At 40.2% G+C, this 15,437-nt stretch overlaps 1 protein-coding gene across 1 annotated transcript; it reads right to left on the bottom strand.

The window, feature by feature from the left end:
• Positions 1–4,194: 4,194 nt before the first annotated feature.
• Positions 4,195–12,074, bottom strand: LOC103375352 (metastasis suppressor protein 1-like). The gene is made up of 3 exons (XM_008305608.1): positions 11,553–12,074; positions 9,914–9,975; positions 4,195–4,375 (listed from the first exon to the last, which is right to left on the bottom strand). Exons 1-3 carry the CDS (start codon positions 11,622–11,624, stop codon positions 4,195–4,197), a joined length of 315 nt encoding a protein of 104 aa, XP_008303830.1. The 5' UTR covers positions 11,625–12,074.
• Between the last annotated feature and the right edge of the window lie 3,363 nt (positions 12,075–15,437).

The following is a 15,437-nucleotide window of genomic DNA, read 5'->3' as shown; positions in this document are numbered from 1 at the left end:
TCCAAGACTAAGCTCCAAAGAATAAAAAAGGTTACTCATTTTACCAAGGTCTGTTAGTCTCTTCTTAGTTTTCTGAGAATAGAATATTGAGGTTTTAAGGTAATTTTTTTGGTTTGTCCCAAAGCGCTGAAGTTGGTTTCTAAACTGGGCTGCAAAAAAAATATTCAGAAGCTTTAAGCTGATGTATACTGTAAACTTACATAATGATTATCCAGTGAACAGTGTGCTCAAGTTACTTCTTGGAAAACTCGCTGTTGACAGACAAAGCCGACCAACCATGCTGAAAAAAATGTCTGATCCATTTTGAAAACACACGGAGTAGCCAAAACTAACCTGCCCACACTCAGCACCTACTGCTAAAATAAACAGAGTAGCAAAGACAAAACTACTAGATGGGGGGGGAAAAAACCAAAAAAGTATATCAAGAAAAGGGAAATCTTAATAAATAAGAATACAGTTCGCCATACACCCTGAGATTTTAAAAAGTTATGTCTCAGGTGGCTTACAAACAAGGAGAACTATGCAGACATGTTGTGCTAATGTGCAAATAGTAGCTGAAAACAAGAACTGGGGTGCTGCCAAAGTACATTCAGATGTATTTCATCAGACTGAGATAACAAACCAAAGTAACCTGATGGAAAAAGTCCAAATCTGAACACAACAGAATGCAGTGAAACAGGTGGTTTTAGCTATGTTGTACATACATACATGCATACAGTACTGCCATGTATGCTCTTCTTCCCCTAAACTTTTATCAGCACGTGTAAACACAACAGAGAGACAGAAATGCTTTGGCTGAAACCAGAAAAATTGCACCTTTGTCCACACGGCATTCCATTTTTTTTAAATGTATTTATTTATTTTTGCTTTAGTTTAACTTACTGGTTTCCTGAAATCTTTACAGTTCTTGACATTAAAAAGCTCATGCGCCTCTCATCACAAGTATATCCCAGTAATACATATTTCCTCTCATATCTTAATCCTCATTTATTCTCTAACTCCAACTATGCTCCAGCTGTGTGCCTTCAGCCTGGTCCTTGTGATACAAAAACGCGTCCTGTGCATCAGGTTTGCTCTTCTGTTCCTGTTTATCAACACATCTGCCTCTCATAAATCAATTCAAATACTATAAATCACTAAAATGCAGAAACATAAGCAGCAAGAAACAGCTGATAATTATGAAAAGCTACAGCCTTTAGTTGGACTGCTTCCAGAACTGAGTCGAGGGTTTTGACTATGCCACAGTGATTAGCTCATGCACAGAGTATTGACTAATGTTAACACTGGAGGGCTGTTTCACAACACAAGTGTGTTTTGCATGAAACTATTGTAGCTGTACTGCTCACGCACATTTTTAACCCAAAATCTATTCTAATCTAAAAACACAAACATCATTAATGTTAAAATTATGGGATTTTGTACATTTTTTAGGTCCAATGTTGCCTCAACAGATGACATGAACTTCCATATCAACAATATTAAGAATGCAACAAGCACAGTTTGAATATAATTTATACAGCCACCAAACAAACCTGAGAGATCAAATGGCTTGTCAAACTTCAATTGATAAAGTTGTGACTCATTTATCTCACTGAGGATATAAAAGCACGAGAGAAGCTTTAAACAGGCTGTAGTTGGTGCAATAAAAGATATTTATTAAATCAACTCTTGGCAAAAGATTTGCTTCTGTGCACAAGGTGTTTACCTGTTATTTTAGAGCCTGACCTGAAAAAATGAAATCAGTGGGGTGTTTTGGACGTATCTAACCTAAGACAACAGCAACACTGTACAAATGCATCACTACTGGTGTTTTTCACACATACTGAGAAGCTGAAATGAACTCTGGAGGGTTTAGAACCTGTACGAAAAACTTCTTATTCTTCCGTGTTAAATTTTTCTTTCCAGTGTCTGCTACACTGACAGCAGTGCTCCTAGTACATGTGCGAACACAAATTGCAATCCAAAGTCTAAGTTTTAAGAAGTCCTGATTCTGCCTTTCAATTTTCTGATCATGCTGCCTTGGTGATACGACTGATAAGAGTAACTTTCATCTAAAACCTATAAAGTTAGCTCCTGTCAGATATGACAGTATGCCGGTTCTATAGATCCGCCCTCTTTACGAACTATCATCACTGCCAATATCGTAAATCATATAATACAAAGTCAGCCGAAAGCTCTGTTCTTATGATTAAGACAACAAATGACCTTTAATACGTGCACGGCCAAATCCTCGGTTACCTTTATGGTTGTGGTTGTTGTTGTTCTCGAAGTAGAACAGTAATTTCCTTTTATGCTTCAGCTCCTCAACACACACCTTTGATCTGCAAACACCTGATTTCCAAGCCATTAACGCGGTGATAGCTGTGGGAAGCAGGTTGGGACTTGAAGGCACACAGGAAGACGAGAAAACGGAAGGAGATGTAAAGAATGAATAAAGGAGCCACCATCCACTCTATGTTCTATGGCCACAGCAGCCTCTGGCTAATTACGATAAGCAAATTTAACTGATGTAGACACAAAACCATGCAGATACTCTGACTTCAAAGCTACGCTATCAAACGCACGCATAACCAGGCTGTGATGTTTTCAGAAAACCTACTTTAATCTTCTGCATTGTAGGCGAACACTGCGGTAAGTTGATCTCTTCAGCGAGGAGAAAGATGACTGACATCCCTAAAGGACCATTACATACACACAACAACGGTTTGGAGGATATAATAAATTTCAATGGGGCAGTTTGGTTTTTGTGACAAATGAGCCCTGAGTAAATTTTACTCCAGAGATACAGAATTTTAAAAGATGATTCGTTTCTGAGCAGATTTAAGGGCTGTTGTGGGCTCTGACCTACAAATCTATCCAATTGTTTGTGCCTCTGAGCCACTACAAACTGTCGTCACCACAAAAACAACACTGCTAGGACTTTTAAAGTAACTTAAGATGTCGAGGGTAATGAGAAAACTTTCTCTCAGGCTCACTCCTCTGCCTTCTAACAACTTTTTTTCCATATGCTTTGAAGCGTGTTCAGAGGTTTTTGAATTAACTCAATACATCAAAACCAGTAGTATTTACTACTGACTCTATCTTTACTCATTAGCAGTATTTTCCTCTATCCAGGACATGTTTTTCAGCAGCTGTCAGAGCTCTCTTGAGCATAGAAGGTCTTTAATCACTATGAAAAAATCAAACAACACTATCTGCAGGATGACAGCTATTAGGTAGATAAAGTACACATACAATTAAGCATCAAATTATTGTAGTTTAATTCCATTATTTAAAATATAATACAGCTTTTAAAAAAACATGTGTCAAGTTCTTTTCTTTTTAATATTGTCAAAACATTTGTTAGCCTTTACAAAGGGTGGTTAACAACTAAAAGGTTCAAACCACATATAAGATGAGTACAGCTTCTTGTTGACAACTGGAACCTTAATGGAAAATATGGTGTGTAAATAAAGTCATTAAAGCTAATTATAACAGCCTAGTACAGTTGTCATGTGGACAGCTTATCTACCTGTGATAAAGATGTATCAGACACCTGTGTATTATAGCTCATTACTCAAGCTTGCCTCTCGGCTGTGCAGTAAAACCTGAGCAGCAGAACACAAAATGATGAGTGCTATGTGATACCGCGAGGACGGGCGGGAGAAAGTGATGAAAGAGCAGACAAAGGATGACGCAATGTTAAATCTCACTCCTTCACAGCAAACAGAAACATTGTGTGAGAGGGTGAGAGAGAATGATGACTCCATGTTATCCCCCCATCTCTCCCTTTAGCTCCGTTCCCTCCTCGCTCTGCTGTGAGTGGGGTGATGAATGTGTGTGTCTGTCTCAGTTCCTATTAATAGTATGGTGCAGGGCTGGAGGTGTCAAAGCTGGGAAGGGATGAGATCTCTCACTCTCTCTCTTATACACAAGCAGAAGTAAAACAGACTACCAGAGGGTCCAGATGTAGCAGAGAATAGGCGGTGGTGGGGGGGTGGGCTGGAGAAAGCAGAGAAAAGGGGGTAGAGGTCGAAGGCAGCAGCAGAGCTTCAAACAGCACACTGACGGATTTACTACCCATACGATAAAGCAAACAACCCACAGAACTTCTCAGCGCAGTGGGGTGAAAGACCGGACCTGCACAGTAGAGCTACACCGACAAAGACAGCCGCGTACACTATCAAACAGTGCTTTAATCCTGTCACCACTGTGCTACAACTGAGCTCCATCAAAGGTCACGTAAAGGATGAAGAATAGGTTTGCTGGAGGAGACAACCGGTTGCACACTAAATCTTCTGCATCTGTGTGACTGTTCCTACCTCTTGAGTTGGTAGCCAGGTCAGCCACCTTCTGAAAGGCGTCCAGGAAGGCAGCCACAGCAACCACTGTCGCCCTAGGAAGAAAAAAAAAAAGAGGAAGACAGGTCTTTAATAAAAACTACAATTACCAAATCAGGGCTGTATGCCTGCAGCAACCATTCAACTTACAATTTACATTTATATCTGTCCAAACTCGTAATATATGTAGTGAAGACTTCAAAGTGTAAAGCGCATTCACAGAAACCAAAAACTGAGTAAAATTCCTGGAATTAGTCCTACAACAGCAGTTACCTGTCACTCAAATGGGTCATGGCTTTGATTATGCATAACTTTAAGCCCTAATACTCTATAGGGACCAAATTAGTTTTTTCTCTCTGTAAAGTTGGGTATTTAAACATGGGACTTAATGGCCATAACTTCATACAGTGACTTTAACCTTTGACCGATTCTAATGAGCTCATTCTTGAGTCCAAGTGAGTGTTTGTGAGTGAGAATATGACAGGCCAAAAACGAAGAGGCATGAAAAGGTTTTAGCAAAAACAAAACAAACAAACAAAAAAAAACTGTACATAAAAAGAAGAATGATACCAGTACAATAAGAATAGCAGAATCATAAATTCAAATCCCTCAAAGGCAAACACACACAAAAGGGAATGGCTGATTAACTGCAGTAATTACATCTATGTGTTGGCAGACACACATAAACAGATCAGATGAACACAGATCTTTCTTTCTGGCGGGTAGTGAATGAAACGTAGTTTGCAAGCGTATGCATACATGTGCGTGCGTTTGTTTGACACTTAAGCTAATGACGCTGATATCAGCCTTGATAATTTCACAATTAAAGAAATAGTGGCAGAGTACGTACTGTATGCACTGTTCAGTGTGTGCTTAGAACGTGCCCTGCTGTGAGAGGAATGTCTGAGTAATTACTTAGAGACCGCTGGAATCTGTCCGGCTCAGCAGAGCAGCTCTAGAGTTTGCCACACTTACAGGTCAGTGAAAGGATCAATGTGGGATCTACCCTGTTCAGCTCTACACTGCAAGCAAGTTCACAACTCAAATCTGCTTCTCTTTTATCTTGCAAAGCATTTATAAAGTGAAGTGTGACAAACAGCGTGTACACAGCAGACCAAGAACAGGGCAAAATCCAGTCCATCATAAAAAGTGGTTGGTGTAAAATTGCCCTGTTTTGCTCATTACAGAAACCATCTTATTGGTATCCAGACTGACTATCAGGCAGCTTGACGGAGCAGCTGACTGGCTAACATTCAAACACTGGCCTACTTCAGAAACAACAGACTTCTTATGATTAAGATCACAGGTATGAAGATGAAAGTCTCTCCGTGTGCACACGTGCATGTATGTGATATCCGATCTGCCAAACCGAGACTAGACTACTTACCAGTCATGCATGCTACACAGAGAAAACACAACGGATGACACATTTTCCAAAGCACGTCTTGCAACAAAAGGTTGTTTGTTCTAAACCCTGAGTATGTTAAGCTGTAAACACTTGTTAACTTCCACTGGACACAACCTGGGACTTTCCATGAACACTCCAGTCAGATATCTTTCACAAATGGGGAAAGCAACAGCTGAATACAGGACAGAACAGAAGAATTGTTGCAGTGAAATGGTAAGATGCTAGGTTTACTCTGTGTATCCAAAGATGCACGTAAGGAGAGTGTATAGACGCTGCTAATACAACAATGTCTGACAAAACTTCAGCAGTTGAGTGTGGGTAATGTAGGCACCAGGTTTTGACAAGAAAGAACAATGCAAAGAGTTCAAAATGTTCTTTCTCTGCTTACACTAATTTTAAATCGGTCCAACAATGTTCATTGTGGTATTCTTTTTTAATACATGTCCTCTGGGATGAAAGGAAACCGGAGCACCCTGGGGTTTCAACCTAGAACCAGAGCTCAAAATGAACTCAAAGACATTAAAGGTTCATTGTGCCTAAAGTACATTACTGTTGCTGAGCTGCATGATATGGTGAAAAAAAAATCTTATCGTCCTGTTCCAAGACTGTAAAAGTTGTTACCGACTTCACAGACAGCAAAAGCAGATTAAGTGATAAACAACCCTGACTCAAAGCACAGTGACAGGCCTTATTATTCTTCCATACATCAAGTATTAAACATGGAACAATCTTTTACTTTATCACTTAAAAACTTTATCTAATATTGGCTAACAAGTGCTGTGTTGTTGCAGAGCTGACCAGAAGATCCCAGGGTGTGTCCTGCAAATGGAAAAAGAAACATACGCTCAAGCACACACAGATTCCTTTCTATTTAAAGCCCAGTGCGGGCACCAGCACAGCCTCTAACTGATATTCACCACCACTAATTTATGATTGGTCTATGGATCAAATTTTACATGCACTTGCAGCAAAGTCGCGCTCATTCAAGCTGAACTGATTAATTTGAAACAGGCTTGTGTGATAAGTGGTTAGAAGCCTACTTTTGGCATGAAGCACGCTGTGGTAGTTTACAATTAGTTGCCACGACCATGTGTGTTTTCCTGCGCCATGCTTTTACAAGAGAAATGCCTAGTTATTAAACTGGTTTATCCATTCACCACACTTTCACTTTCTAGTTTTACATTCCACAGAGGATCATTAAATAGGCGGCATTAAAAAAAATAAACTCTTTAATACTTTCTGGCTCAGTCAGCAGGAGAATATGGTAACTTCTCCTCTCAACATATAAATGAAAATGAGGCTGTTAAAGCAGACTAATCAAGTTTTAATTTCAGCTCTGACAGTTGGCCAAACGGTTTAAGAATAAAAAGAAAGCTACAAGCTAAGCTCTGCACAGAACCCCAACAATGACCTGACTGCTACCACTGGTCTTGAAATCTGCACAGTGTTCTCGAGTCAAGACAAACGACTTTAACATATCTATTCCACAAGGCCTCGGCCAGGCCAACCCAAACTCCCTATGGAGGCTGCCATAGTACAGCAGTGGGCTCTTTATGACAATGATACATTCAGCACTGCTGCCCTCATCTATTCTTAGTTCAACAGAAACTGGAATGCAACTGGAGTAAATCTTAATCACAGAAAAAGGTTGTGTCGATTCTGCTCCATTTGTTTCAGACATATGCAAAAATTAAATTGTATGCACTTGTCTCTTGATCAACCCATGAATTTATTGATTGATCAGTCTGCTTGTTAATCCACCGATCACATATTTCAGTGTTCCTTCTTGAGTTCAATTAAGTTTTATAAGCACCTAGTAATACTTCAAATACATCCTCAGCTGTATTTTTAAGGTTTTGAGGTGGTCTGTTTAAACACAAAATTAACTTTAAACCAGAAAGATAGAGGCCCGTGTGTAAGCCGAGCTGCAACCCAGCTGCATCAACCGAGGCCCACCAAACAGACCAAACACTGACGAGTTAAAAGAGGACTGTGATTAGAAATCAGTTAGCCTATATTCCACCCTGCCCTCTTTCTTCAAAGCTCTGATCTGTACGTGTGTGTGTGTGTATGTGATGGCTTCTTAAAACCAGAAAGGGCAGAAAAAAAACACCAATTCTGAACCAAAGAGGGAAAAAAAATGACAGAACTGCCCCAACACTGTAATTGGTTGATTTCCTAGTTGCTTTGTGAGAAGGGAGCAGAGGGGCTAAATTACAGAGTAGGCTGCCTCAGGACGTCATTACACTCACAGACATATGCCGCTACCACTGCTGGCTAGTCACTTATCCAGGCCAAGGCGGGAAGGTGGGCGTGTTTGTGTTTTACTGCATGTATGTGTTCCTCTGTGTGTGTGTGTGTGTGTGTGTGTGTGTGTGTAGTCCAGATTACAGAGATCCGTGGGTTGGGGGTTTGCACTACAGTCAAAGGGGCTATTTTGGCATTTGTAGTGGCTGGAGACAGGCTTGAAAGCAAAAAGTCGTATTTGTAGGTCACACTTATTAGTGCTCCAGCAGCAAGGGCATCGTTACAGGCAGCCATATGCCACAACCACTGCAGCCCGGAGCAGGGCGTAGGCGAAGCTTAATCGGGCAGCAGCTAGTACTAAAACATGGTCATCTGTCTATGAATGACACTCAGCTCCTTCCGCAGAGGAGGAAGCAGTCTTTTCTGAGAGCACTGACTGACTGATGCTGTAAAACGAATGAGTCAAGGTGCGGGACAGTCATGCGTTACAGCCTGCTCATGAACTTTTTACAAGAATCTCCATCGTCAAGCTGCCACTCAGCTCCTAGCAGAGATCGTACTGTAAGATGAACTCACCTTTTCACCAGTCAGGGTACCTAGAGGGTTTGTACTTTTACCAGTTCCCTGACACAAACATTATACTGCCAAAAAAACAGTCATTAGCAACAAGGTCACCAATACTCCCCTGAGCTCTGGCATGACAGGGTCACATATTTAACCCCAGAATGATGGAGACACTTGAATAACATATCACCATTAATCAGCCTTCATACTGAGAAAATGGACGAATGGGACACAGAGTGGCCCCTGTAAAGTATTGTTAAGTCACTGAGCTTTTATACAACTGTCAGTGCTAGTCTGTCTGAGGACACGTGGACACTTAAATGGCGAGAGAACTGCCATGCATTGTTAATCAAAGAGTAATTCAGACCACAGGACATCTGTATTTGCAGTACTCGCTGGACAATGAGCTTTTATTTCAGCTGTCATAAGTTGTTTGTCTCGTGACACGTGGCCACTTAAAACCAACTAGGAGAGGTGGCTGGGATTGGCATCCATTGTTAGCCAAAGACTTGGAATAATTCTGGCAGGAGGTGTGTAAATTTACAGTATTAAAAAGACAAATTAAATCAGGCGGAAGGAAGACTACAGAGGGGGGGAAGGACACGTAACAACCCCTGGACAGTATTGTTAAGGGATGAGGCTTTTATGTAAACGCCATTACTCGTTAGCCTGAGGACACGTGGCCACTTAAAACTCCTGGGAATGGAATTGCCACTGACGTGTAATGTAAAAGCCCAGATTTAGTACAAAAACAGTTGCTCAAATGAGATTTTTTTTTCTGTGAAAGGGTGCTACCATGGGGGACCAAAGAGGTTATGCAATAGTGACAGTGGTACTTTCCTGACCATGGATTGTGGTAGTTTGTACAAATGTATGTTTCTAACAATCTGTAGATATTTAGAGACACATTTTAATAAAATTTTGTACAAAACTTGCCTCAATTTCCAGAAAATTAACAGAAGAGAATGCAAGTTAACACGTTTTAATCCGCTGCACGTTTTAATCTCCAGTAAGGTGCAAATCTTAGTGACTGTGGAAGATCATGACTTGTTCACTAAGTTTGATTCAATGTATTTTGTATTTATGGATACATCATATTCTGATTACTTTTTGATATAGGTAGCGCTTCCACTTGAGTTTTCAGAAATGCAAATTGAAAATTCTCATAAAAGCCAGCAGACCGAAATGCACCCAATGTCGACGTCAAGCTAACTAAAGTTAGAAAAAAAAAGCAATAATCAGTTTATTACTGAAGTTCTTGGAAAAATTAAATGATCAAGTGAAAATGCTAACTTCCCTTCTTTCCTTCCACATGCTTTGTAATAGTCACAGAAGCATACAAATTTGTTGTACGTGCACACAAACGTGCTCTCACCTGAGTTGCGACTGTAGTTTGCCCGCCTTGTTGATAAAGTCCTCCCAAATTGGATAGCTGCTCTGTGGAGGGGGAGAAGAGACAGAAACATAACTAACTCAATCTCACTATCAGAACAGATTTCACTTTTCCCACAGTTACATAACAGTTCAGCCAATACAAGGTTGCCTCACCTCACCTTCAGGGCTAAACAGAACTAACTAAGGCTTAAACTTTCCCATACATGTAAATCCAATTGTGTCACCCGAAAACACTAAAACATGTTTTTCCAGCTTGCTGCCAGTAGACCTGAGCGTTCCTAAGAATTTCGAAAGAAAATCAGTTGTATGCAAAAATATTTCCAAATGTCTGCCTTTCTTTTTGGATCTATTTTGTTGAATGCACATTCAATTGAAGAACAGACATTACCATCGTGTCCTGCATGTGTTAGGCTGCAAAATAGGTCACAGGCCTCTTTTGGAAAGATCCCCACACAACAAGAGCACTAATACTACGGTATAATGAGCCCGGCTCCCAATGGGACTCTAAATTTTCCTAATTCAGGTCCTGGGCCGAAAATAGGTGGAGAGCCTTTTATCGAAAAAATTTCGCCGAGAACAAGTGTCCTAATGCTCTGAAAGGAGGACGCTGGTAAGACAGCACAGGACAAAATGATGACTCCAGCATGAGCAGATGTTTGTCAATGATGTGCTACTACTGTCGCTGGCCTGAGGAATGTCATGTTATGCTGTCAAACATTACACCCAAACACCAACTCAACAGTCTGCCTACAATACCTCTTTCCCATTCTTTGAGTCTCCCTAAGAACACCATTGTTCCTCTTCCATCTCCCTCTATGCATCCTTGTTTCTGTTCACTTGAATCTCTAAAGAGCACCGTGACTAACAGGCTTTCTTTTCATTCCTCATTCCTCTTGTTGGCAGATTTGGCTTGCATAGAAGTCAAACAACATACATGTTTTGTTTCATTTGCTAGAACCACTCTTAAGCATGTTTGTATTAATGTTATCTTGCAGTAGAGTTACAGTAAGACACAGGGGCAGAAGTGCTGAACGTCTGTGCAGTTATTCATAACAAACTTTCTGCCTCCAGAGGATCTGATGGCTGTACATTTGACCTGCACATGTCAGAGCCTTCAGTGGGTAATTTTCTACCCTGGCAGCTATGTTCCTTGCATTCCTTCAGGCAAGCACAACAGCTGGGGAATCTGCTAATTGTCTCATCAGCCAAGCTCTGTCAAAAATAACATCAAAATAAGATGCCCCAGTTTTGGGACTGACTACTGCCCTAGTTAGTCTTTAATGTTGGCTGCTGCATCCACTTCAAACTGGAGCAAATAGCAAGTTCTCTAGTGTAATAAAAATAGAAAAGTATGCAGTAGCCTACCACAAAAAAATGCTAGTTATTTCTCATTACAAAGTGAAAATAATATCCAAAACTGACTCAGCTCTGCTGCACTTCATTAACAGACTTGACTTCAGAAGCCTGATGCTAATGTTTAGTGAATTAACTTAGCTAACTAGCAGTTTAGTAGTTCCAGGGCTGATGTTTTGGCGGTTAACTAGCTAGTATTGGTAGTGCATTTTAGCCCGTCCATTTAGAACAACATAAGTTGTGTTGTAAAAGTGGATCTGACTTACTTTCATGTCTCCGATAACAGTTTGGAAGAGCCCTCCGAGCGCGCTGCATTCCTTCTCGATAACAGCCTCCATTTTCAGGACCACCTCCAGCGGTCAGTCCCGACTCGGTGAGCCGCTCTCAGTCCGCCACCTCCCCTCTCTCTCCGGGGAAACAAAAAACAAAAAGAAAAACTCCCAAAAACTGTACCTAAAACGAAGAAAACCGATGCACAACAATGTCTACTGCTCGAAAAACAACTTTTAAGTCGGTCGGACGCGTACAGAAACGCACAGTCCGGTTGTGCTCCGGTGCTCCGCAACTACTTCAAATCAGAAGAAGCCGTCGGGACGAAAGAGAAATTTAAATCCCCCTCTCCGGTCCACGCCGCCCCGCTCACATCCATGACCGCACCGCGGAGGAAATCTTTAGCAGTCTGCCGGTCGAAACAAAAAAAATAATAATCCTGGATGTTCGGCCGGTAGCGTTATTCCCGTATCCTGACACACAGGTAAATACAGACAACCGTGGCTCCCTCCACTCCTTCACAACACTGAGAGAAAGAAGACGAGGAGCGACCGTCAAGCTAACCGGAACAAGAACAATACGTGCTTCCGTTCGACTGTTTTTTTTCATTATATCAAATTTATTGCCCATAAAGTCCAAAGATATGTGATTAACGATTGCATTTGTGTGTTAAAGCGAGCACTTAGCCGAAGTTAGCAATACAGACATTAGCATGACTGGCTACTTTTAAAGGCTATTTCTAAACAACACATTGCTGCGATATCACAATGCGCAAAACCCAGTTTTAAATCCCCGTTTATACAAGAATAGCATTGAAATTTACGTTCGGCTCAGAGTTTAAGGTAAAACTTTAAATGTATTTTTTTTTTCTGCAGCGTTTTATTTTGAAGGAGTTACAGAGGTGAGCAGCGCTTGAACGAGCGCAGTGGAGGTAGTGCGCGTTCACGAGTTATTGTGATGTTTTTCTTTTAGGTTTAAAAACAGCCTTAACCTTACTACTGAATATACTGAGTAAATTATAGCAGAAATTTGTTTGAGTATTTATACGGTATGTTTTGCTTTTCGTATCTTGCATGTCATATCCATAACGTGGATACTGTCATCAATCCTAAATCTTTATTTTTTATCTACATTTATGTATCTTTATTTTGTAATTTATTTAGAACACCTATATTACCTACAGCTTATTATTTTTATATACTTAGTGTGTATACATCTCTGTCCATACTGTAGTATTTTCTACAAACCCTTACCCAATGTACTTATATATACAGCTTGGATCTTCATTATTCTTACATACCTACATGCACTGTCTATACTGTTAATGCTGCTCATATTGTTTATGTTTTGGCACTGCCATACTGCCCTTAAAGCTATAGCATTTACACATTTTACTGCTTCTTTTGCACTTCTGGTTATATGCTAAACTGCACTTCTGTCTGTGCAATGAGAATAAAGTTGAATGTAATTGAATCTAATCTAATTAAGCAACATTTTTTTTCTTCATTGTCAGTTTTTTTCTGACTTCAAATCTGTTCAGGGTGCGATGATGCACGCAAAATATATTTAGTTGATGTGGACATTTTGTTATTTATGTATAAACATCGGATAAATATGGAAAAGCCTTAAAGCTGAGCAGGTTTAGATAACGGCTGACACCTAGTGGCCGAAATAAAGATTACAAGATAAAATCACTGCAAGGGGTGGAATATGGTGCATGGAGGATGACAAACTTCTGGAGGAATGCTCTGCCATTCTTTGGAAAGTGTTTTTCAGCTGCTCTTTGCTGGAAGGGTTGTGTTATCTTTTTCTCTAAAATACTCTGAAGATGTTCTATTGGATTCAAGTCAGCTGAGACACTAGTCCAGGTTATAGTTTCACTTTTTTCTGCTTTAGAAAGTCTTTGTTTCTTTGGATGCTTCTCATCCCAGAAAATTCCTCTTCTTCAAGCTTCTGCACACTTGGAGTTGTTTTTTGTTTTTTTTTCAGACAGCATTTTTTGGTTAATCCACACATTTATGGTGCATCTGTAAACATTGTTTGCTCAACACCTTTTGCACCTATGTAGGCCCATATCACCACACTTGCAGGTTCACACTAACCACACTGGACCCCATCTGAGCCACACAAAATTACCTTGGTGTTATCTGACCGAAGAATGTGCTTCCAATGATCTTCAGACCTCATTTTTATGTATTTTATCAAAGTTTACTTTTGCAGTTTACTACCATACATTTTTTTCTTGGATGCTGTCTATAGAGGTTAATGTAGTGGAATGTCCTGAATTCAATCTCTCTGATTGGTAGTACTAAACCCCCTGATTACTACCAGAACTGTGTTTGAACTGATATTTAGCTGTTTTACCAATCTGCCTGTACCCTTTTCCATCATGTGATGTCACACAATCAGATTTTAAAATTCCTCTTTCAACTCTTTTCCCTGTGGCACCATGATGCAGACATTCAGACAGACACTCAGATAGACACAGGCCATCGGTCCAAAACTGAGAAAGGTCCACATTTACAGGTCATTTTATAACTAGGCTTATGAAAACAGGCCATTGTATTTGAATTTGCCATATTGAGATTCTTCTTTGGGGCCTGTATTTTCAATGCTAAAGTATCTGTTTTTGATTGTTCACAAGACAAAATAATCTACTTGTCAATTTAGAAATAATGCAATTATTGAGAGGTGATGCAATTTGAAATCATTTGACATTTAAGTGATTTTCTCAGTGACATGCTCACTTTTTGCTGTATTATGTATATAAACAATATTTCCATCTAAAATGACAATTACATTTTATCATTTCACAAGCACTAAGCATTGTATTACAATACATCTTAAAATGTTGAGTTCATCAGCTTTCTAAAAACAACATGAAACATTAACATTATGCAGCAGTGATTTAATTTCATATGAGCATACGTACTGCATTTTATCTGACACAAACTAAACTTGAAGTACAAAATGTATAAATACAAATTTGTACAAAAATGGTGAAATCCTTTATGCATCCATTATCTATACACCACTTAATCCTCAGTAAGGTTTTAGGGGGGGCTGGAGTCTATCCCAGCTGACTTAGGGTGAAGGCAGGAGACACCCTGGATAGGTCACCAGTCTATCACAGGGCTACACTTAGAGACATGGAGAAAACCTATACTGCACATGGAGAGCACACAGAAAGATCACGGGTGTCCTAACCAGAATCTTCTAGCTGCGAGGTGACGGTGCTAACCACAGGGTCACTGAGCAGCCCTTGTTAGTGGAAGTGTTCCACTGAAGTAATTCTGATTTAATGTGGAATAATAACAGTTTGACTATTGTTTCATGTGTACAAGTAACTGCAGCATGGTTTGGTGTTGGGGTGGAAGGGGGAGAACAAGTATAAGCCAGCAATCCTAGACTCTGAGGAGGTACAAGGTGGCAGTGGCCATTGGGGGCTCCTTGTTTACGGCTGAGGTGGTGGGAACAAATATTTACCGACTGTGTGGGAACACTTTGGTGAATAAAACAATGACAAGTATTTCAGTTACACACTAAGCACATTCTGTCACTCCCAAGGGTACATTTTGTTATTATGTCATACTTCTAAAGGTATTGCTGCCTGTGAGGTGTTGCTACCTTAAGAGTTCTTCCTCCAGTAAAATAATTGCTAATCTGTTCCAGAACTACCGACAGAAGAGTTTTGCTGCTGTTTGTGAGTTAATGTCAAACCGTATAATAACTCTGGTCTGTGGACAGTTTAACTTTGCACCTGAAAGCACAGATGTCGAGAGTCAGAAGTGAGAAGTGGTTTTTGAATGACACGCGAAACGAATTCTGTGAACTAACAGCTTCATTCCTTTCCCACCTCTACTATTCACAGCAGAGACAAA

The sequence above is a fragment of the Stegastes partitus genome, unplaced genomic scaffold, assembly GCF_000690725.1.
Source record: "Stegastes partitus isolate 25-593 unplaced genomic scaffold, Stegastes_partitus-1.0.2 Scaffold2562, whole genome shotgun sequence".
NCBI classification, from domain to species: Eukaryota; Metazoa; Chordata; class Actinopteri; family Pomacentridae; genus Stegastes; species Stegastes partitus.
The sequence above is the reverse complement of the archived record's forward strand: the minus strand, read 5'-3'. Positions and strand labels throughout refer to the sequence as shown.